At 40.6% G+C, this 22,148-nt stretch overlaps 2 protein-coding genes across 3 annotated transcripts in view; one reads left to right on the top strand and one right to left on the bottom strand.

The window, feature by feature from the left end:
* LOC135700616 (deoxyribonuclease TATDN1) overlaps positions 1 to 22,148 on the top strand; it is a 155,320-nt gene that overhangs the window by 93,866 nt on the left and 39,306 nt on the right. The gene's annotated exons all lie outside the window — the stretch shown is intronic.
* The window catches only part of dom (domino), a 43,544-nt gene continuing 21,874 nt past the window's right edge, over positions 479 to 22,148 (bottom strand). For both annotated transcript variants that reach the window (XM_065221126.1, XM_065221127.1), the window contains 6 exons: positions 21,104 to 22,006; positions 20,630 to 20,851; positions 16,460 to 16,495; positions 15,316 to 16,347; positions 2,190 to 3,908; positions 479 to 2,121 (listed from right to left, as the gene is read on the bottom strand). In XM_065221126.1, coding sequence (XP_065077198.1) covers positions 1,612 to 2,121; positions 2,190 to 3,908; positions 15,316 to 16,347; positions 16,460 to 16,495; positions 20,630 to 20,851; positions 21,104 to 22,006 — 4,422 coding nt within the window. In that variant the 3' untranslated portion in view covers positions 479 to 1,611. The remainder of the gene's footprint in view (positions 2,122 to 2,189; positions 3,909 to 15,315; positions 16,348 to 16,459; positions 16,496 to 20,629; positions 20,852 to 21,103; positions 22,007 to 22,148) is intronic.

Raw genomic sequence — 22,148 nt, 5'->3', positions numbered from 1 at the left:
CTCCTCATACCTACCATCAGATTTTGTACTTTTTCTGCTTTGTTGTTTGTGGAGATTGACAATTGACAATACAGTTAGATATCGATTTTGCCAACAAGTTGTTTTTGCCGTTTGTGTGGTCCACAGGTTTATTATATGTCAACCTTTAAGTCGGTTTCTTTCAAGTCCTTTCTTCAATATAACAAGGGCATACAAAAATAAGAAACAAGGAGTTGAATTAGACAGTGTTGCGAAATTTTAGCTTAACGATCATTGAGTACTGTTGGCAAACACGATATCTCACTATTATATCATCAATATTATTAAAAATGTTTCCAATATCAAGCCTAATAGAAAAACACCATAACGACGATTTCACGGTGCTTAACGACGGATCGGGTAATCATTGAGATCATGAGTGACGGTTTACTGCAGAAGTCAACAATACAAGATGACAAAGTACCAGGGCTTTCGGATTGCATTTAGGCAAGTACAGATATTTTGCTGAGTTGTTTGTTGGCTTTATATTTGAAGTGGATACTGATAATACTTTTATGTTCTATGTACTACAAGAATCAGCTTTGATTAAATAGTTTAATAGAACTCGTATATCCCATACAAGATCGATCTGCTCACACTAAAGTAAGAAGTTAAAGCTTATTCTAGCCAAATCTAGGGATAAACTTAATCTAGTGCCCTTGTTTAAGTGTTTCGCAAAAAGAAACTATAGTTATTATACCTCAACTGAGTTCAGTGAACAAATAGAAAGGGCAACAAAACTTACCCTTGTCCAAGGATCACAGCATGATGCATCGGGATCACGGAATTCAAATCGGAAGTTAGAAATCCTTTAGGTGGTCGCAATTTTCACGATGGCAGGGAAGTTAATTTTAAATATTGACAAAAGTATCTCAAAATATAATGGACTAAAGGTTGATTAACTTCAGATCAGGATTCAGTCCCCATTAATTGGCGAATTCGGGATAAATACTTGTTGACCTATTATGTTGTTATAAACTACTTATGAAGTGGTTTTCCAACAGTAGAAGTTATTTCATATTTTCTGTACTACTACAATGTTCATTTAATCTTTTTGAATACTGAATTCAGGAAATACAATTTTTGAACCTACATGTGGTTAAAAACAAATTAAATTAAATTCATGAAAATAAATAAAATAAAATTCAATGTGCAGCAATAATAAAAAAAAAAAGTACTTAGGCGCTAAGTAGTGACCTTTTGCGACCATTCGTTACGGTGGAAAGCCGTCAATATCTGTATGCTGTTTTACTTAGGCTAGAAAGAAAATACCAAACCAAAGAACAATGTTAAGTTCGTTCAATAATCGGCACTTTGTCTTACACAATTCACTGAACTAGTTTCACAAGCAAAGACCAAGACAAAGACAGATGCTATTTTGTTTTTTGTTCTTGATCGAGGAACTGTGTCAACAAAAACCGAAAGATGTGAAGCTTTAATTTAGGCTAACAGTCTAGCAAAACTTTTGCATATTGCACCAAAACTTTAAAACACGCATTGAAAACACATCGACAATTTGCTCAATGCTCCTCAAACTCATTGTAGTCGTCACGATCAAATCACGCGAACAACTATGGAAAAAACTACTTCCTTCTATTTCCCACTAGGAGACTGTTTTTTCTTAATCATACTCACCTGTTGCTGTGCCGTGACAGATGCCTGCATTTGCTGCTGTGTTGCCTGTTGTGTTTGCAACAGGCTTGTGCTACCATCTGGTGCTGCAGATGCTGATGTTATAATCTGTTGCGACTGTGCTTGAATCTGTAGAACTTGCTGCGTGGCTGTCTGTGTTTGTTGCTGTTGAGACTGACCTCCAGCGGTAACTATCTGTTGGGTTTGTTGCTGCAAGTCTGCGCTGGTAACAGTTGCCACCGTTTGGGGTTGCTGGACTGTTACTGCTACCAATGACCCACTGGATGTTTGTAACCGCACCGGACTAGCATTTTGCCGTTGCTGATTTTGTAAAGCGGTCAAAATTGCTTGCTGTTGTTGCTGGGGTGTGGCTCCAGCCGCCACCTTGATGGTTCCGATATTCTGGGTGGGAACATGTGTTCGAATATTGCCAGCCGCAATGGCCTGGGCAGCCGATGTCGCAGTCACAACCTACAAAAGATGATGATTGTTAATGCCAACAAAATTTAGGGTAAGGAAAAAATCGTTACCATACATACCTGTATAGTTTGCCTCTGATTAGCCTGTTGTGAAACGGACACAGGAATGACCCTTCCGACGCTAGTTTTACCCAGAACAATTTGCCCTCCTGCCGCCAACGACGCTGGCTGAGCGTGCCGGATGACTTGCTGTATTTGTTGTACGGTTACGGTACCTGCAGGAAGATTCTTAGGACCCTGAACGAAAAGCTGCGTTGGCTGACCAGCTTTGCCAGCTACTTGAGTAATTTGAGTCATTTTACCACTTTTTCGCTGAGCAGCAATGATTTGCTGCTGAAGCTGAAGTTGACGAACCTGACTTTGATTGCTAATCGTCTTCAGTTGACCGGGTTTTACCTGTGAAAGTGTCATTCCCGTTGCTACTGTTCCAGTCGAAGTCTTCACCAGTGTAGCAATTTGCTGACCGGATGTTCCGGCTTGCTGCACTTGCAGGTTAGCAGGAGCGAAAATCTGTGTCTGTGGCATCAGCTGTTGCTTATGCTGCTGACTGATCAGTTGTCGTTTCATCATCATTTGCATCTCGCTTTCAGTGACCGGTCGAGTGATCATTTGTTTCGTTCCGACTTGTTTGATGAACTGTGTTCTCTGCTGTCCAGCGACCTGAACTGTGGCTATGGTTCCTGCCTGAGCTGTGGAGACGGCACCGGAACTGCTACTGACCGTAGCAACTGATACTTTCTGTCCAGCCGATTGCACTTGTAGGGTCTGTCCAACGGGTCCCGTTTGGATTATGTTGCCCTGAATAATAGCAGGACTGACCAAGGTTTGCTGCCCGCCGGCCTGTTGGAGTACAGTTGTGCCTCCTTGAGCGGCATTCGGATGTAGTACCTTAAGCTGTTGTCTAATTGGTTGCTGGCGGTAAAATTGTATCTGGGATGTATTGATTGGTTTTCCCGCACTCGTAACAGTTCCCACCGATATGCCTTTGGCGACGACACCGGAAACTTGTTGACCAGCCATGGACAAACGAAGCTGTGCTGTCTGTAGCTGAGCCTGCGTTAGACCTTGCCCTAACCCGCTAACACTCACCACCGTCGGGCTTTGGGATCCCGAACGTTGATGGAGAACCACTTCTTGCAGCGTGCCAGGCGGAGCAACTATTCGTTGGGCTCTCAAAGCAGACGTCGTAAGTGTGGCGACCTGCGATTGTTGCATCGGACTGCCCGTCGTCATAACAGTACCAACTGTGGCCAACTGTGCAACAGACACCACTTGGGGCAGAGACTGCGTTGCCAAAGTTTGTACAATCGAGTTCGAAACCTGCGTCACAACTGGAGTGCTCTGGATGATCTGCGGCGTTGATTGATGAATTGACACGATCTGAGGCTGCGACAGTTGATTAGCCGAAATGGTCGTCACCGGTGTTGTTAACACGACAGAAACCTGTTGCTGTTGACTGTTCTGAGCAACAGCTAACTGTTGCGTCAGGAGATTTTGATTCGAGGGACTGGCAACGATGGCCTTCATAATTTGTTGCTGATTGGAGTTGGAACAAATATTAACCACGGGCTGAGCACGTCCAGTTTGCATGGAAGAAGGTGCCTGAACGAGTGTCGCCACCGCTTGGGACGCATTCGTCCCTACACCGCAGACGACGATCGTTGCTTGTCCTCCTGCGGCCGCAGTAGCTATGTGTTGCTGCGTGTGCGATTGAAGCCGGATCTGCTGTGCCACTTGCTGTTGGATGTCGTGTGTCGACTGTGATTGGGTGATTTGCTGCTGTAAATTGAAGAAAATTTAAGAAGTTGCATTTATGTTCCAAACGGTTGCCTTGAACATAATTTTCTTCGCGACTAGAATCCACCGTACGTGTTAGAAGAAATCGAGAAATCTCGATTACTTTTTCGAAGGGACGTATCAGCTTTTTTAAACAATGCATTTGATCGTCGGGCTGGTGTAACTGGTAGCCCGTTCACGCATACTAACACCGAGAAATTAAGAAAACATAATCATGTAGTTGAATAAGAAAAAAAAGGCCATCCAGAGCTCGACTAGTTCACTGATTTTCGACTCGTTTGTTGGTGAGGTAGTAATTTTGAAAAAAAAATATAAAAGAGGGCTGGGTCAGTTTTAGAAATGGTATGAGTAATTTATCAGAATTTTAAATCATTTTGTCAAAATTTAGCCAACATTAGTTCTTATGTTGTTGGTAAAAACGGTATGGATTTATTATTTAAAAGTCAGTAAAGGCGCAGCAAGACCATGCTGAAGGTGGCTGGGTTCGATTCCCGGTCCGGTCTAGGAATTTTTCGGGTTGGAAAATGTCTCGACTTCTATGGGCATAGAGTATGATTGTACTCGCTACACAATTATAATAATTCAAAAATTGTACAGGCATCGAAAGTTCTTAATTAATAACTGTGGCAGTACATCTAGAACACTAAGTTGAAAGCACGCAATAAGCTAATATGCAATAAGCAATAAGCTTGAACATCAACAATTTACGAATTTGTTTCGAAATTTACGCGGCACGCATCCGCGCGTAAAAACGGACTCCAGTGTAAATAGGATATTTTGCTAATACAACTTACGTCAAACATGATGTGATGAGGTCCGTCTAAGCTCTACGGATTCTTTCATGACATCGAACAAGACTCATTACTCCAGGAGAATTCAGAGAACCAGATATACTCAGATACTATATATTCCATAGATAAGCGAAGGCACAAAAAGTGTTTTTGGAAACCATGAAAAATAAATGCTCTTACTGGCATTCGGGAAATATGTTCATGCCATCATAGAGCTCTTCGTTGTGCAGTTTTGTTTTGAGCCCAAAAGTTTCAAATGAAGTGCAAAGCAAATCTTTGCAACAATGAATCAAGAAGTGGTTAGCGTAATATTTCCTTCTTCCTTTTTCCGCGAAATGAATCGGAATGTGGAGTGTGAAAAGCATTTTGTGCCCATAATATTACAATACTTCCCCTGAAAAACACTCCATGACGAAGTCATGTTCGTTTGGCTACACTAACTGACAGTTCGTTTGGCTACATTCTACTTTTCCCCCGCTTATCTTTGGAATCTATAGTATCTATAATGACTGATACTGATCATTCTTGTATGAAATTGGATCCAAACGTAAACAAACCCTGTAGGTTTCGTATGGCTTGTTTACGTTTGGAACCAGTTATGTGAGGTAGGCGACGATTGTTCACTCAAAATAATTCATACGTCAATGCTACGTGAAAAATCACGTAGATTCTAAAAAATGCTTTTTTATTCCAGTTTATCTGACAAAGGTAACTATCATCGGACTTTGGTTGTATATGAAATGAAGCGCCAGTTACTTTTACTGCACGTACTTTTTTAAATTCATTTTGACAGCTGCATTCCGCGTTCATTCTGTGTATGAAGAATAAGCAAAATGGCGCCTGTTGAAAACAAACTGCAAGAGCTGCTAGTTCATTTAAACATCACGCAACATTTCTTAGAAATATTTGATGGTAAGAACGGTTTAATGTGAGATTGTATCTTATATTGATGTGTCTTTTTTGATTTGAATAGAATGTGGAGTCGATTTTGTCGATTTGCTCAGAATTACGACTGATCAACTTCGCAAGTTTTTGGAACCAACAAAAATTTTCTGGCGTATGAAGTTACAAGATCTTTATCTGTAGTAGATGTGCTAAAAATTGAGTTATTTGAAAGTTCTCCAGTATCAGTACACAAAATCGGTGATCAGTCTAAAATGTATTTTCGAGTTAAAAATAGTTCCAATGTTAATCCTGTAGAAGCTAGTTTGTAGTTTGTAATAAAATTTGATATATTATTCATATTGTTTTATTGCATTAATATATTTTGCATTATTTTCCAATTATGTATTTTAGTTAGGAGCATACGAATTGGAAAATAATGCAATCATTGTAATAATTGACTATGAATCAATCAGATTATATATAAAAAAAAACAAAAGGTAAAAATCAACGCAAAACAACGTGCTTTCCACAGAATTTTTTGATAAAATTTACTGGATTATCATCTAGGTTCTACCTAAACACTCCGTAAAAGATACGGGAGAAGTCACGTAGCTATTACGTGAAATTCCAGTGAGATGAGAGTTCATTAGTTCATTCTGTACTACCTATGATCCACGTGAGTGCTACGTGAAAAGTGCGATGGAAAAAAGCCACGTATGTTTTCACGTAGCATTGACGTGTGGATTATTTTGAGTGTTCATATTTGAAGCCACCTCCTCCTCTTGATAATAACAACCTGGGTCTGGCAAATTGATAAACAAAACAAGATAAGCGTGACTCTCTCAAAGTGAATGTAGTAGATGTTGAGTTTGATATTTTCGTTTTTCGATAGGAATTGGAAGGTGGAGCTACGAGAAGATTGTGTAGATGCTTTGCAAGTGTACTGGTAAAAAAGGAACAAGGTCACGGGAACTATTTTGAAGTGATTTGTGAAATTTGTAATAACATTTCGTATCAGAAATGGTTTAATTTACAATGTTTTTCGTAATTATGAAACCATTAGATGCACGCAGAGAAATGATTTTTAAATTCAAATGGATATATAATAATAAGATATTTTTGGTATTGATTCAAATATTTAATTAATATTTGATATTTTAATTCAAAGACAAATATTTCAAATCAACAAGCCGGTTGTAGAGTCAATAATCTGTTTGTTGATTCAAATATAGTTAAATCGCTGATTGTGACGCACTGAAAGCAATATTGACAGGTTTTATGTGTCAAAAACATACTTCACGACATCTTCTTGTTACTTACAAGTTCTTATTATCATCATAACATCTAATGTTTTCAGATGACCCATCATTTCCCGTGACCCATCTTACCCCACCTTACCCTAAGTCTTATTGGTAAACTTTTTCTTCTTTTTCTATCCCAGATTAAGGAAAATGAAGTCGGCAAGCGATCCTCTAAAAAGTACAAGTCAGTTTACATACACAGGTAGAGTAAAGTATACAAAACAGAAAGTACAAATAGTTAAGAAGTTAACAGAATTTGATCAAAAATATATACTAATATATTCGATTCGAAATACAGTACTGGACAGATAAATCATACGCTCAACCCAAAAAAGTACATTACATCATATGTTTGCTATTTTGCACGCAATTTCAGCAGTATATTAAGAAAAGTTCAAGTATTTCTCATGGTGCATTCAATTAGCTGAATGAAAATTGTTATAATATTCTGCTATTTTTGTTGCAAATTTAAATAAATATATGCTCACTTTTGTGCTTGGACAAAATAAATCATACACTCCTAAGATTTTATTTTTTAGCCATCGAATAAAAACAAAATCTGAAGATTTGGCATCACGGTGTAATATTTGACAGTTCTTGTTCCGGGAAGCGTGCGCATCGCACCATTGTGTTTTGTTAGCGTCATTTGAAAAGTGAAAAATGTCGGGAAAGCAGATTTCTCTCGATGTTAGAAATTTGGTGATTCGCGATCGTGAAAAAGGAATTTCTTTTCGGAAAATTGCCGAAAAGTACTCGATCCAGTTGGAGCTGTTCAGGACATATGGAAAAAGTACGAAACACGAGGAATTGTGAGGAATTTATCCGGACAAGGACGTCATCGTGCGACAAGTAATCGTGATGACATCATAATTGTTCGAATGGCTATGCAGAATCCGAAGTAATCGTCGAGGCATATTGTGGAATCGATGGATCTCAATGTAAGTCGACGTACTGTTCGCCGGCGACTTAATGACAGCGGTTTGAAAAGCTGTTTGGCATCGAAGCGTCCTTTTATTAACAAGCGGAACCAACGGAAGCGACTGGAATTTGCTAAAAAGTACGCCGGAATGACTGTGGACTTCTGGAAACGAGTTTTGTGGACGGATGAGAGCAAATTTGAGTTATTTGGACAGAAAAGGCGATCAGGGGTTTGGCGAGGTTCCGGTGACGCTCTAAGGAACCATACATTCAAAAGATGGTTAAACACGGGGGCGGAAATATCATGGTATGGGGAGCATTTGCGTGGTCTGGTGTTGGAATCTTGGATCATATAAAGGGAATAATGACTGCAGATGTGTACATTGACTTGTTAAGTGAAAATCAGGAAGTTTCGCTACTGAAAACTGGCCTGGAATCCAATTACATTTTCCAACAAGATAAATCGGATCAAAACGCTGGAATGGCGTCCCAATCTCCCGTTCTCAACCCAATTGAGAATTTGTGGTCTTACTTGGACAACAAAGTGGTTTCCAACAAAAACGTTTATTTTGAAGCACTTGAAGCAGCGTGGGAGAATATCGATTCAGGATATCTACAAAACCTTGTCGAAAGTATGCCAAGACGGTTGGAAGCAGTGTTGAAAGCAAAGGGTGGTCATACCAAATACTGAGAGTGTTGAAATGTAAGTTGAAAGTTGAATTAAATAAGAATTTTCAATAAGAAATCAGGCGTACTCGAAATTCAACTCGAAATTCTTCTTTTACAACTTATAAATGATGATTGAGAAAGTCATACAATATATTGAATATTCTATACCTGCACAGTTTTAGCGAAAAACATACAGAAGTATTGCCGAACAAACCATTATTGTATGTTTGAATCTACCTGATATATCGAGCTCCAAAGAAAAATTATATGGGTGTATGATTTATTTTGTCCAGTACTGTCTATACAAACATATTTTAAGATCAAATTCCCGGATATTTCCCGCTTGGTTTCGATTCCCGGTTCTCCCGGTTGAGTGACCACCCTGATTAGGTAATGTATTGCCAAAACCATCTTTATCCTATCAGTGGTGACCGAGGAGAATATTTTTAGAAAATACAATAGTTTCACCAACATCCTTAAATATTAAAACGAGATGCTTACTTACCTCAAATTCTTGAAATAAAGGTTTATCCTGTTACTGACATAAGATTGTGAAGTGACTAGCTTTAAGCCACCCCTCTTGATTCTAAGACATAATAAATATTCAGAATTTTACACATGTTTGTAAATCCACGATCTTGATGTTGAATTCCAAGACATACAAAAAAAATACAAGTCCCAGAAGACTTTTTTAAGTTCACGGATCTTAAAAATCGGACATCTGGAAAATGAATCAAACGTATTTAGAATACAATTAAAAGAAATAAGGAATGCGTCAAAGAAAACCAAAAGCTCAGACTTAAAGAAATCAAAATCCTGATATTTGTAAAGTTCCGGGGAAATGCAAAACGGGGTCTCAGGATAGCCTAGTCAATTAAGGCTATTTTCTAGACTTTCGTGGACAACCAGGACGATTAAGCATGACTCACAATATACCTACAAATGCGTGCTTGGATTGGCATAGAAACCTCTCACTTAATAACTGTGCTTCAAAGAAAACTAAGTTGAGAGTATGAGAGCCCCACCTAAACCACCGACAAACCGACATGACACTTAATTCTGACTTATGTCCGAAAATCTTAAACGGTCGATTTAAATGTACAGTGACCCGAACTGTCCAAATCATAGGATTGTTTGATCTAGATAAAACATAATTTGTCCAGAATAGATCAGACACGAACCAATTCATAACTTTTGGATGCGGGTTCATGGTTTAGCTAAATATTTCCCGCGAACCAGATGTCATTAGTGTACTTTTTTTTTTTTTTTTTTTTTTTTGTTTATTAATTTATTTGATAAGGCTCAACCGAATTAACTTAACAGAGCCGAGGATTCCTGGTCACTATACAATACATCTTAAAGCTATAGTCAAAAGGTACAACACAATAAACACTTTATCTTCCGCTATCCAAAAAGCCTCCTCCATCAGAACTGGAGCCGCTTCCAGTAGTTTCATTGTATGGCAATTTGTTGTACGCCAACGAGGGTCAGAGCGCGTCCATTGCAGCAATGGACGCAAAACGTGGTCAGCACTCACACACTTATCACGAAACGGTTGCTTTCCAAAGTCGGCGACGCATCGACCGAAAGAACTGCTGATGAAGAACAATGAGGAGGACCACACAATGGTTGCTGCCGAGTAAACAGACGATCGCGTAGCACACATCGAGAGTGGCCTGCTTTTGTCGACAGCCGAGTGAACACTGATTAGTGTACTTTGGTCAGATTTTTTTTTTTGTTTTTGCTATGGTCATTCATGTCGGTTTGTCGATGTCTAAACCATGCAAGAAGGCTCACGCAGAAATGGTTCTCGGTCGAATTGACATAGGTGAATTTATCCCCTCCGCCCATCTAGGGATGGATCACTCTTTTGGGACTTTTTCATTACTTTTTAATATTGAATGCTCACGTTGAATCCAATTGAATGTTCAGTTAACCCTTCTTAAAAATAGATAGTTATTCTAATATCCCTATCAACATTCAAAATTTCCGCACCGCAGAGCCACACTCATTGTTTTCACTGAAGGTACAGTTGACCTAAGTAACCAACAAGCCCGCTAATTCGCCTTTTTGCAATATAAGGCTAATATGCGGCTAATATAAACCTTAGCATGCCCTTGTTGGTTACTTGGGGAGAGCGCTCTCTCTAGTGCACCTTCAATCAAAACACAGACTGTAGCTCTGCGGTGCGGAAATTTTAAGTTAGTTGAGTTGGTAAGTTGTGGTAGTTGAATTAACTCACATGAACCGTGTATTGTGGCCTTTTGTTTAACTCGTTTTTTTCAAAGCCCATTTGTTATTCATATTTTTTAAATTAGTATTATACACTGAAGCAAAGTAACGTTAGAATTGAATAAAAACCAGTTATGACATTTCGACAAGAGAATTTTTTATGGAAATCATAAGTTTGACGTATGAAACTGAATTCATACGTTAGCTTATGAAACTTAAAACACAATAATACACAAAAATGTACTGCCTATAATCGCATATCAGTCCCATGTGGATTTTCGTTAATTTTAAGATAACAACACTCTCCACTATCAATTGGCATCTACTTTCATATTATGTAATAAAACTACGGACTTTGATCATGAAAAATGTGAAAACAACATCAAGTCAGTTTGTCCCATCAATCAAAGTATCAGTCCCATCCTGAAATTCAATCGTCCAGAGGTCAAGTTACAGTTCCACTTTATAAATAGTCACATTTTTCACTGATATAATAAATCGTTCATGCTGTATTGCAACTGATTTTAACTTGACAAAATGATCGAATAATTCACTTCTTAGCTTCAACTGCCATTTCCTAAATGCCAACTTTTTCCATATGGGACTGATATGGGATTATGGGCAGTGTAGCAGACCCTTCAGGTAGGACGGGAGGCAATGTATAGACCGGCAATCGGGCCAAACAGCCTGCACAAAGCCACCTAGAGATCACCTGACCAACACACAGAAAATCAAATCGATCACGTTCTAATCGACGGGAAATTCTTCTCCGACATTATCAATGTCAAACGGCGCCGGTGGTATAGTGGTAAGCGTGATTACCTCTCACCCCAGCAGGCCTGGGTTCAATCCCAGTCGGCGCCGCCGGGATGTTCTGAGGCATAATATCTCTGATCACGCCTTCCTTCGGATGGGAAGTAAAGCCGTTGGTCCCCGGTTCATGAGTTGATGGGTCGATAGGTAGGGTCCAGGTGTGGGAGCTGCCTTCCTGGCACGTCGGTAGCATTGGTGCTCAGCACGGAAAACAAGATCGACGGAAAAAAACAAACCAAAGGAAAAAAAAAAAATTATCAATGTCCGCACGTACCGCAGTGTGAACATAGATTCGGACCACTACCTAGTTGCAGTACACTGAACCAAAGAGAAACGTAAATTTCACCTGAAAATTCAGGTAACTTCCTAAAGATAATAATACAGTTCGAATTACTTGCTACACTTAATATTCAATGGCATGGTAATGAATTCAACTGGATTGACTGGTCGAGTTGAAGTGTCATACTGGTGAAAGTTATGTGAAATTCACGTAGGTTTTACGAATGAGATTTCTTTTTAGTGCTCTTTGCTTATTCATAAGTTCAATATGGCGACAATAGCAAATATGTGGACAATACCTAGATCGTCTACTTGAAGTTTTCTAAGCGTGAGTTTAATATTAATAATTTAATCCTTATTTATTAAATCCTAAATTAAATTGCAGAATGCGGAATCGGATTGATTGAGCTCCTCATAATCTCAATCGATATGATTCAAGATTTATTTCGACAAACGGAAGTCAAATGGAGGTTAAAAAAAGAAACGTTTGTAATCGAAATTTGAAGATGTCAATACACCAATACTTAATTTCCTGTTCCTACTATTTCATACAGAAAATGATTAATGAAAATGAAAATCTATGAGATAGAGTTGAATTGTGATCTAATAAAAAATAAATTAAATTTAGGGACTTTATCTGAAATTGAACAACATCGCAAATCAGTGAATTGTGTTTTTTTTTGCTGTTTGAACTAGAATGCATTGTTTATGATAAATTCAATAAAATAATAAACCGAAATTAAAATTAAATCTACCACCTTTGCACTTGAATATTACTATAAAATCCAGTTACATTTACTTTAAAATTCACGTAGCTATTAAGTGAAACCTATGTGTAGATCATCGGAACGTTCGATAAAAATTTACGTGAAAATCACTTGATTTCTATATGAATCACATGGAACAGATTTTCATTCGTAAAACACGTAATTTTTACCTGAAGAGTACGATGGAAAATATCTATGTACTTTTTCAGGTGAATATTAAGTGAACTTTTATTGCAGTGTATGCAGGCGCTCAAAACTCTCGACGGTGCATAACACCCGTCGAAGTCGAACGCCGCGACCCAACATTGAGCAACTACGGGACGCCGGAGTTGCCAAGAACTACGCGCAGCAGCTGGGAGTTGCACTATCCACGGAAGAGCAGCTTGGCGCAGCTACTCTTGAAGATGGCTGAAGGGACATCCGTTCTGCCATAAGTAGTACTGCGGACCAAAGAAATGACTGGTTTGACGGCGAATGCAAACTGTTAGTAGAGGAGAATGCTGCAACACCGCACGAGATTGAATGTGGAGCGATACAGACAAGCGCAGAACAGACAAATCTCGGTTTTCCGAAGGAAGAAGTATCAGCAGGAAGACCGAGATCGCGAAGCGATGGAAAATCTGTACCGCGTTAACGACACACGGAAGTTCTACGAGAATCTTAATAGTTCGCGCAAAGGCTACGTGCCGTAAGCCGATATGTGCAAGGACTTGGACGGTAACCTTCTTACGAACGAGCTGTGCGATCACACTGCTGAGCGCCGCCTACAAGGTACTCTCCCAAATTCTATGCCTCCGCCTGTCACCTTTTTGCAAGAGAGTTCGTGGGGCAATACCAGGCGGGATTCATGAGTGCCCGCGCTACCACGGACCAAATTTTTGCCATTTGGCAGGTTCTGCAGAAATGCCGCGAATACAACGTGCTCATACATCATTTCTTCGTCGATTTCAAATCCGCATACGACACAAACGATCGAGATCAGCTATGGCAGATTATGCACGAGTACGGATTTCCGGATAAACTGACGTGATTGGTCAAGACGACGATGGATCGAGTGATGTGCGTTGTTCGAGTATCGGGGACACTCTCGAGTCCCTTTGAATATCGAAGGAGGGCTACGGACTTTCGTGTCTGCTATTCAACATAGCGTTAGAAGGTGTCATCAGAAGAGCAGGGATAGACACGAGTGGCACGATCTTCAGGAAGTCCATCCACCGCCGAAAATGATACCAACAGAGAAATTCAAAAACGCATTATGGCAGGAAATCGTGCCTAAAATTCGTCGCCGCACGAAGTTGACTATCTACAAGACGCTGATTAGACCGGTGGTCCTATACGGCCACGAGACCTGGACTATGCTCGTGAAGGACCAACTTGGTGTTTTCGAACGGAAGTTGTTGCGTACCATCTACGGTGGAGTGCAGATGGATGACGAAACGTGGAGGAGGCGAATGAACCACGAATTTCACCAGCTGCTGGGAGAACCATCCATCGTCCACATTGCAAAAATTAGGCGACTGCGGTGGGCTGGGCACGTCGTAAGAAAGCCGCACGACGACCCAATGAAAATGGTTCTAGAAAGCGACCTAACATAAACAAGAAGAAGAGGCGCGCAGTGGGCAAGGTGGATCGACCAAGTAGATGCGTAACTCATGCCTATGGAATTCATAATATTGCCCAGGTTCATAAGTCATGTCTTATAGAATTCTTAAGATTTTTTTGCCTCTGTGTACTTATTTTTTGTTATTGTTTTTAAGGATGCACCCTTTGTACCCTTACCAAAATCCCACCCCCGCTCATCACTATAACTTTTGATGACATCAACATAATTGAAATCATTTTTTACTTATGTTTAATGTGGATATATGTGGGAAAGGTTGAACAGCACTCTCCCTTATTCTGCGAGTCATGTGACTCTCTGTAACCGGAGAGGTGACAATTGTCACCTTATATGAGGTGACTCTCCGTGCAAATCAAATGGAGAGTCACCTAACGGATGAGAGAGAGTCGTGTGACTCGCAGAATGTGGGGGACTGTCTTAGAGCATCTTTTTGATAGTTTCTCGATTAACTTGAGAAAAAACCGTGCTTGGAATATTGTCTCGGGTGGGCCTAAACCGTTCGAAATCCTATATTGATTTTTTTTTTCTAAGTAAACTTAACACTTTTTAAGTGAACTTTCTAAATTCTGGAATTAAGACAAATAAAAAAACATCCATGATTCGGAGACTTTGAACCATTTTCAAGATCTGGGACTCAAAACAAATATTCTGAATGCTGATAATTGGTAAGTTTTTCGAAGAACCAGATTTCGAAAAAGTTTCATAATTCCCTTTGATGCTTACATTTTTTTCAAACCCTGGATTTTAAAATTTGTAAAGATTTCGGACTAAACAAATATTCTAAAATCCCGGATGAAAATTCTCGAGTTTCTGGGACTTGAACATATTTTTTTACACAATTTATATGACCAGTTTTCGTATGTTTAGTTGTAATCCATAGTTTGAGGTAGTTGTTTTTATTGATACGGAAGATGATTTTCTGGAAGGAAGTATGTACCTATTTGATGTCGGGACAAGATGAACTGCAACTTCGAAAACAAAAATCATTTAAAAGGCGAAATACGACCCGCGTGGAATGCAATTTCGTAACAAATCTATGTGGTAGTAATTTCGAGAAAATTATGTTCAGGACATTTGCTTGCGACGATTGAAATATTGTTTGATAATTCGAACCTGTACTTGCTGGACCTGTTGTGCTTGTTGTTGCTGCTGGTGCTGTTGTTGCTGCTGCTGTTGTTGTTGAGCTAGTTGCTGCTGCTGCTGTTGTTGTTCCTGCCCCTGCATCATAACGGCACTCTTTTGCTTTTCCTTGGAGATTCTCTCCGCTCGACGGGTTGCAATCTCCACCGGTGTCAGTGGAGTATCGTAGTTTGTAATGCCGTATTCGGTCAGCACTGCTGCATGTTTCGGATTTTTCAACTGTGGGTTGGCTGTCACTTGCTTGGCATGCGGTGCCTTTTTGCTGAAGGCCAGCTTGATGTTTTCAAACTTGGTTCGCGATAGCTTGATGAACGAACTGTTTCCATCGCCAGTGAAAAGCTGAGCAGTTCGCATTGCTCGCATTCCCTTCGAAGGAGGCTGTTTCAGGGGATTCTTGCTCTTTTTCTGCTTCTTTGGACTTTCGAGCAGCTTTCCTTCCTCACGAGGAATGATAACCGCTTCGTACCGGTAGCGGCACTGTTTCGGAAGACGATACGTTCTGGAGCTTTGATTAACGATATCGGCTACCAGATCCCAGTTGGGAGTGTGTCCGGGAGATACCAACATCAGGTTCAATGGCAAACCTTGTAGGTTTTGGATCACGTTCAACATGGCCATATCCTCATGTATCATCCATTCAGGCATACCTTCCGGTTCGACTAGTTGCTTAACAGGCAGGGCTGGCTTCAGACCCGCCATCGGGAAGGGCTTAATAATGCCCTTGTAGCGCTGGAGTTTGTAATCCTTCCGTAACTTCGCTATTTGCGGTGATGGACGATCGAACAAGGACCGTGGGGCATAGTATGTATCTTCTTTCCTAATCTTGGCCGGTCGGCGGCCATCCGAATAAAAACCGGCCTCCGAGCGGCTTCTTTTGAATTCCTTTTTCACGTACACGGGTGGTAGCTGTGATTCGGGAATAATGTCCGCTTCGTACAGGAAACCGAGCGCATGGTCCACGTAGATGTCATTGTCATCTTGAGGCGGTGTCGGAGGGCACCACATCTAGATTGTTCATAAAAAAAATGTCTTTAGAAATACTACTAACAATATTCGGTCTGGTACGCACAATCAGGTCAAGAGAATTAATTTAAAAACAAATCAATCTACTACTTACCGGCATTTTTTCCATCGTGTTATCCGATATCCAAATCTATAAGTAGAGAGAAAAGAGAAAAAGAGAAAAGGGCTTTGATAATTATTTTGTTAATTTTCGTAAAGCATAATTCATTGCTATCAATCAATTGCCTTTTGGTTAGGACTATCTGATGCCCATTCTTCGTGTAGCAAGAAGAGAAGAACAACATTCACTATTGCAGCACCACTTCCGAATGGGCATCAGAGAACAGAAAAATTAACAAAATAAATTATCGCCTTGCTGTTTTTTTGTGTGGCTCTGCTAATTTGCTACCCTAATAACTGTGCGGCTCCATCCGGCAGCGGCTTCAATTTATTACATCCGAGGCAGTTCGGAATGGCAAGGCTGTTACGAAAATGTTGATCTCGAGTTCCTATCGCTCTTTTACACAACACAAATATTTTGGTGCCAACAAGAAAAGTCGTTGCCATTAGTGGGTGTTTGAGAAATGGTTGCTTCCATCAACCTCTGCCATTGCCAGACCGAGCACTGGTCAGTTCCAGTTTGCAGATTCGGTGCAAATTAGCATTCTACGTACAACAGCATTTTCCATTTTTTCTCTCTTTTTCTCTAATACAGATTTGGATTTTGATTTTTTTTTTTCTCATTGTAAATTAGATTTGGATATCGTTTTTTTTCGATTTCTGCTTTCTAGGTTCTAATTTTGTTTGCTTTTCTTTGAATGACACCAAAACACCGATACATACAGACCTTACCGACCAAATACCAAGGACGATAAATTGAGCCGAGCTTGACAGAATGACAGTTGAAGAAAAGTCCACATAACTTGTTTGTTTTATAGTTTTCAGCAAGGAATTGTTTATTCTATCAATTATTCTTATATGTTGCTGCTTTTTGGCCTAGCATCCTAGCGCTTTCAATTGGATTATTTTTAGTACAATTTGTGAATGATATTCAAGACGGCTAGAATAATCTTTTAGATTTTGATCGATGTTCAACGCTAGAATTGGTATTCATGTACATATTTGCTAGTTAATATTTAATTGTTTAGCTCCTATTGTTTTATTTTCCACAGATTGATTCTTAGTTAGTTTCACTGAATCATACACTTTTTTGAGAGTCCCTTGTAGAAACAAAAATTGAAATGCAGCGTCACCAACCCAGTTAAAAAAAAAAACAATTTGAACAATTTTGCTTCCAGCCCAGAGGAGTTGTAGTCTCCCTCCCAGCAGACGAAAATAACACGTCTGGTAGTCCCAGTTGTACCGTGCTCAAAAGTGATATGAATGCACCATCATCAGTTTTTCGTACGCTCGTCAAGTTGTTGGTTTAAATGACGCCTAGTCATTTGTTCTTTAACTAATGCTGATTCCGTAAGTTCCTCGGAAAAAACAACCAACAACATCAGTACCTATATCAATTTCATTCAAAGATGCATCATATCTCACTAACGCAACCCTGTGCCGAAACACTTGCATTAAATATTATTAGATTTCTTAGGTTTATTCTCATTTAACTTCATCGCAATCACCTCCTAAGCATGTCGAAAGTTCGATGGTCGGCAATACCAAGATGCAGAGTTTGAAATAGTATTTTTCCGTTTATTATTGCTCTTATTGGAACAATGGACGTAACAAAGAGGCTTCCATCCTATTTCGAACCACCATTTGTTTACTGACGATTGCTTATATTCAAATCTACCGTTCCGTTCTAGCCACGCTTTAGATCATGAGTTGCATTCTGTAGCGCTTCATCTGTGAAGATTTGCAGCTTTAGAATTTTCAATTCTTGAGATCGAAGGTGATCCAGCATCGATTGGAATTGTATCTTCATTCCAGCTTCAGTTATAATGATGGTTCCTTGAACTGGATAGCATCTTTTCTTGGTCAGCAAAGATTGCTTGTACGATATGTACAGCGCTACGTTTCGTGTTCTGGCACCTAATCAGAATTTATTTCACTGTGCCTTCGTCAGTCACGCCTAGGCCGAGTAGCAATGTCAACGCTTCATCTGGGTTCTCATGTTTTCAAAGCCGTGAAGCACGATTACGGTTGGTCTGAGTGTGGCTAACTGAATCAAGGCAAATGCTAGCGGCTTCGGACTGCCAGTCTCCATACATTTAGGTACTAAAGGTAATTGCTTCCTGCCTCTAGCAGTAGCTGAAGACAATGGAATGGAACTTGGTTTAGTACAGATTGTGGCAAGGATTGTGTTTGTCTAGATTGAATTTCCTCCATAGTAGGTGTGCCGAATTGTTCGCTCGAACTTACAACAGTCATAGTCATCGTGTAGAAGCTCATCATTTCTCGAGCCTTGCGATTTTGACGTTCAGTAACAGTGGCCTGGTCTGGATCCTCACACACGTCAAACACTAATTCTGCCTTGTAACAGTTTTCAATGCAAGTATTTTGGTACAGGGTCGCGAAACAATCTTATTTCTTCGGCATTGTTTAACATTTTCCTTGTGTTTACATATCCTCATCGAACGGTGTGCTCGGTGTTTTGCCCGTTTAGAAGTTTGTGAGTACATTTTGAGCACTATAATTGCATGAGCTGATTCCAAACCAAAAAAATAACTTGCCTAAAACGCAAAAATCTAAAATTTAAAAAGAACACAAAGATGAACTTACTCAATAATGATAATACGGCGCAGCTAACTGTATACACTGAATTAATGATTTAAACTGAGAGACTGTCTAAGATATAATTGCAAATAAATAACTGATGAGTCCCTGTGCATTTCTATCTAGCGGCTTTATAAACATATTAACACGGCATTATTTCTTCTTCCATCAAAAACTATCACCACTATCACTATGTACATTCTCTTTCCATACGCCACCTTCTCCTCGTTCCCTGAGGAGATTCCGCTCACGTTTCGCCATTTTCATGTGTCACTACACCATCAACCTTAACGGACGCCCGAGTTGTGCGCCCAGCGTGCAGAGGCGTAACCGATTTGTCACTTGCCACTGAGTCCGAATTCTCACTGTTAGCCATGGTAGCAGCTTTTGGCGTTTTAGAAACCCAACTATCTAGGGTTCGATTGTTAGCCGATTTCGTCGTCAGGGACTTTTTAAACTTTCTTGCCTTTGGAGACGGTGTTCTCTGGGGTGCGGCAAACCCGTCCAACACCTTGGCATGTTTCAGCTGTTTTACATCGGTGACCAGAATCTTCAATTCCTTGATCGTTTCCGACACTTCAGGATCTACAACCAAAGCGGTGGCACTGGTGTCGGTTTGCGGGTGTGTGGTAGATAATTCCGTAGCAAGCGTGCTCTCATCTTCCGTTGTGACATTATGGTGGTTATTGACCGCACTAGTCGATTCATCTTCTACAACAGATGATGATTCATCGTTCGTTGGAGTATCGCTTTTACTGTCGCGCTGTTCAGCAGACGCATTCTTTTTACCCTTGGAGCTGTCTCCGGTTTTAGGTCTCTTTATGGCAAGAATTGGGCTATCATCCAACGTCCATAGATTTATCTTCACCGAGCCACGAGACCTCGTTCGAGGAGTACTATTACTACCCTCACCCGCACCGTTGTCCGATTGTTTGGAATCATTTAACGCCTTATGATTGCTGCTGCCATCATCCTGGCTTTGGCTACCGGATTCTTCATCCTGCGATGAATAGTAGTTATTCATCTGATTTGAATCCGAGTCCGGTGCATCATTCGAATCTATCATTACATCTAAGCTGCACTCACTGTCGAACTCTTCCGTGGGTCTCACTTCTTTCACCACATCTTTGCTTTTATCCGTTTCACTTTCACCATCCTCGTCATCTCCTCTAGACTCACTACCCCCGGTACCTCTTTTTGCTGGGCTTTTCCTCAACCGCTTTCTACGCAAATTAACCGGCCTAGCGTTATTATTACGAACACTTTCTCGTTTTGTCCTACTTGTACTACTTGCCGGAGATTCACTTTGTCGCCTTAGTTTCATCTTCTTTGTTTTCCTACCAACTAACGCTGCCATCGTTGCTCTATTTCTAGCCTTATCTGTGTTCTTGTCTTCTTCCCCTGCTATTGATGATATTGATCCCTTACGTTTACCGAGAAGCATTTTGTGTGAATTTTTAACAATCGCGACTCTTCTATGGATAAGCTTCCTTCCATCTTTACTAACGTTATTATTGTTGGCTTTTCCACCACTAGAACTACGGTTAAAGCTAGATTTATTAACCTGATTGCTTGCGTCCTCCCGGGAGAACGTCAGAAGATCGTTCTCCTCCACTTCCAACTGCCGAGCGGCTTCTTCTTCGCGTTTGGACTGGGCCAACCGGTTTGCCTCCCACTCGCGTTTCTGCTGCTCGATTTCCGCCTCAACTGCCTTCAGCTGTAATGCCGTCCACGTACCTTCGGTGTCCTCGACGAAGCGCATCGCGTATCGTTCGATTGGACTCAACTGCAAGAAGGAGAAAAATGTGTTAGTTGTTCAACTTCTTGTTTTCAGCTAACAGCTACAAAATCAAGTGTCCGAGAACTGTGATAGCATTTAGATATACCGTTAAGCAAACTAAAAGCGGTCTGGATCGTCGATAATAATTTTCCCAAAATGAGTATTTAAACTCAATATACATATTGTTAACAGCAATATAAAACAATATGTGTAGGTAATTTGGGGAGAGTAAAATATCACAACAAACAAAAGACCAACCTGTTTGATAAGATTTTGAACTTCCTTCTCAGCCTTGCTCATTTCCGGTTCCTTCTCTTTGGGTTGTTGTTCCTGGTCGATCGGAATGTTTTCATCGAATTCTTCCAAATCGGCCGATGCTTCGGCCTTTGCGAACTTGGCCGCCTGCACATCTTGGTCGTCCTCGGCAGCTGCCAGGGCTGATTCGAATACATTTATCGCGGATTTCGATTCCTCCAGTGTACCACCACTGCCGCCTGGAGGTGTGATAGTGGCGGTGCTCGTTCCAGCTTCCATACTCTGCTGCAGTCTTTCCTTGCGCTCTCGGTCCCGGTCGATGACCTCCGCTAACCGTGTCGAAGCATCCTCCTCCACAACATCCACCGTGAAGAGATCCTGGATAGTTGAACTCTTGAAGTATGCAGTCGTAAAGTTACCACCCTCGATGGCCAAGTCTCCGAGCATCCTCTTCTGATTGGCTTTCTTGAGAATATTTTCCTCGATGGTCTTTTCACTGACCAGCCGATAGATATGGACATCTCTAGTCTGACCGATCCGATGGCAACGATCTTGTGCCTGCGCGTCCATGGTAGGATTCCAATCGGAATCGTAGAATATCACAGTATCCGCCCCGGTGAGATTAATACCAACGCCACCGGACCGCGTGGAGAGAATGAAAGCAAAAACTCGCTTGTCGCCGTTGAATCTTTCCATCAACAGTTGCCGCTGTTCGACTTTGGTCGTGCCATCCAAACGCAGATATATGTGGCCGTGGTAGTTGAGGAATGCTTCCAACACATCCAACATACGCGTCATTTGGGTAAATATCAACACCCGATGACCACCATACTTGAGCTGCTTCATCAGTCGGTCCAAAGTCTGAAGCTTTCCGCAGTCGTACTGGATAAGACGGGGATCCGGGAACTGGAAAACAATATTAGGAACATTAGTATTGAGTCAAATTAGTGTCGTGCGTGTTGCATCACAACAAAAGCCAATTTCTAACAAACGTGAAATTAGCCACTAAAATGATGCCCTGAGAGAGTGTAGCAAGGTTCTAGAGGCC

The sequence above is a fragment of the Ochlerotatus camptorhynchus genome, unplaced genomic scaffold (genome assembly GCF_037179485.1).
Source record: "Ochlerotatus camptorhynchus isolate MF236.1 unplaced genomic scaffold, CSIRO-AGI_Acam_v1.1 ptg000139l, whole genome shotgun sequence".
Taxonomy (NCBI): domain Eukaryota; kingdom Metazoa; phylum Arthropoda; class Insecta; order Diptera; family Culicidae; genus Ochlerotatus; species Ochlerotatus camptorhynchus.
This window is presented reverse-complemented; position numbering and strand designations above follow the sequence as displayed.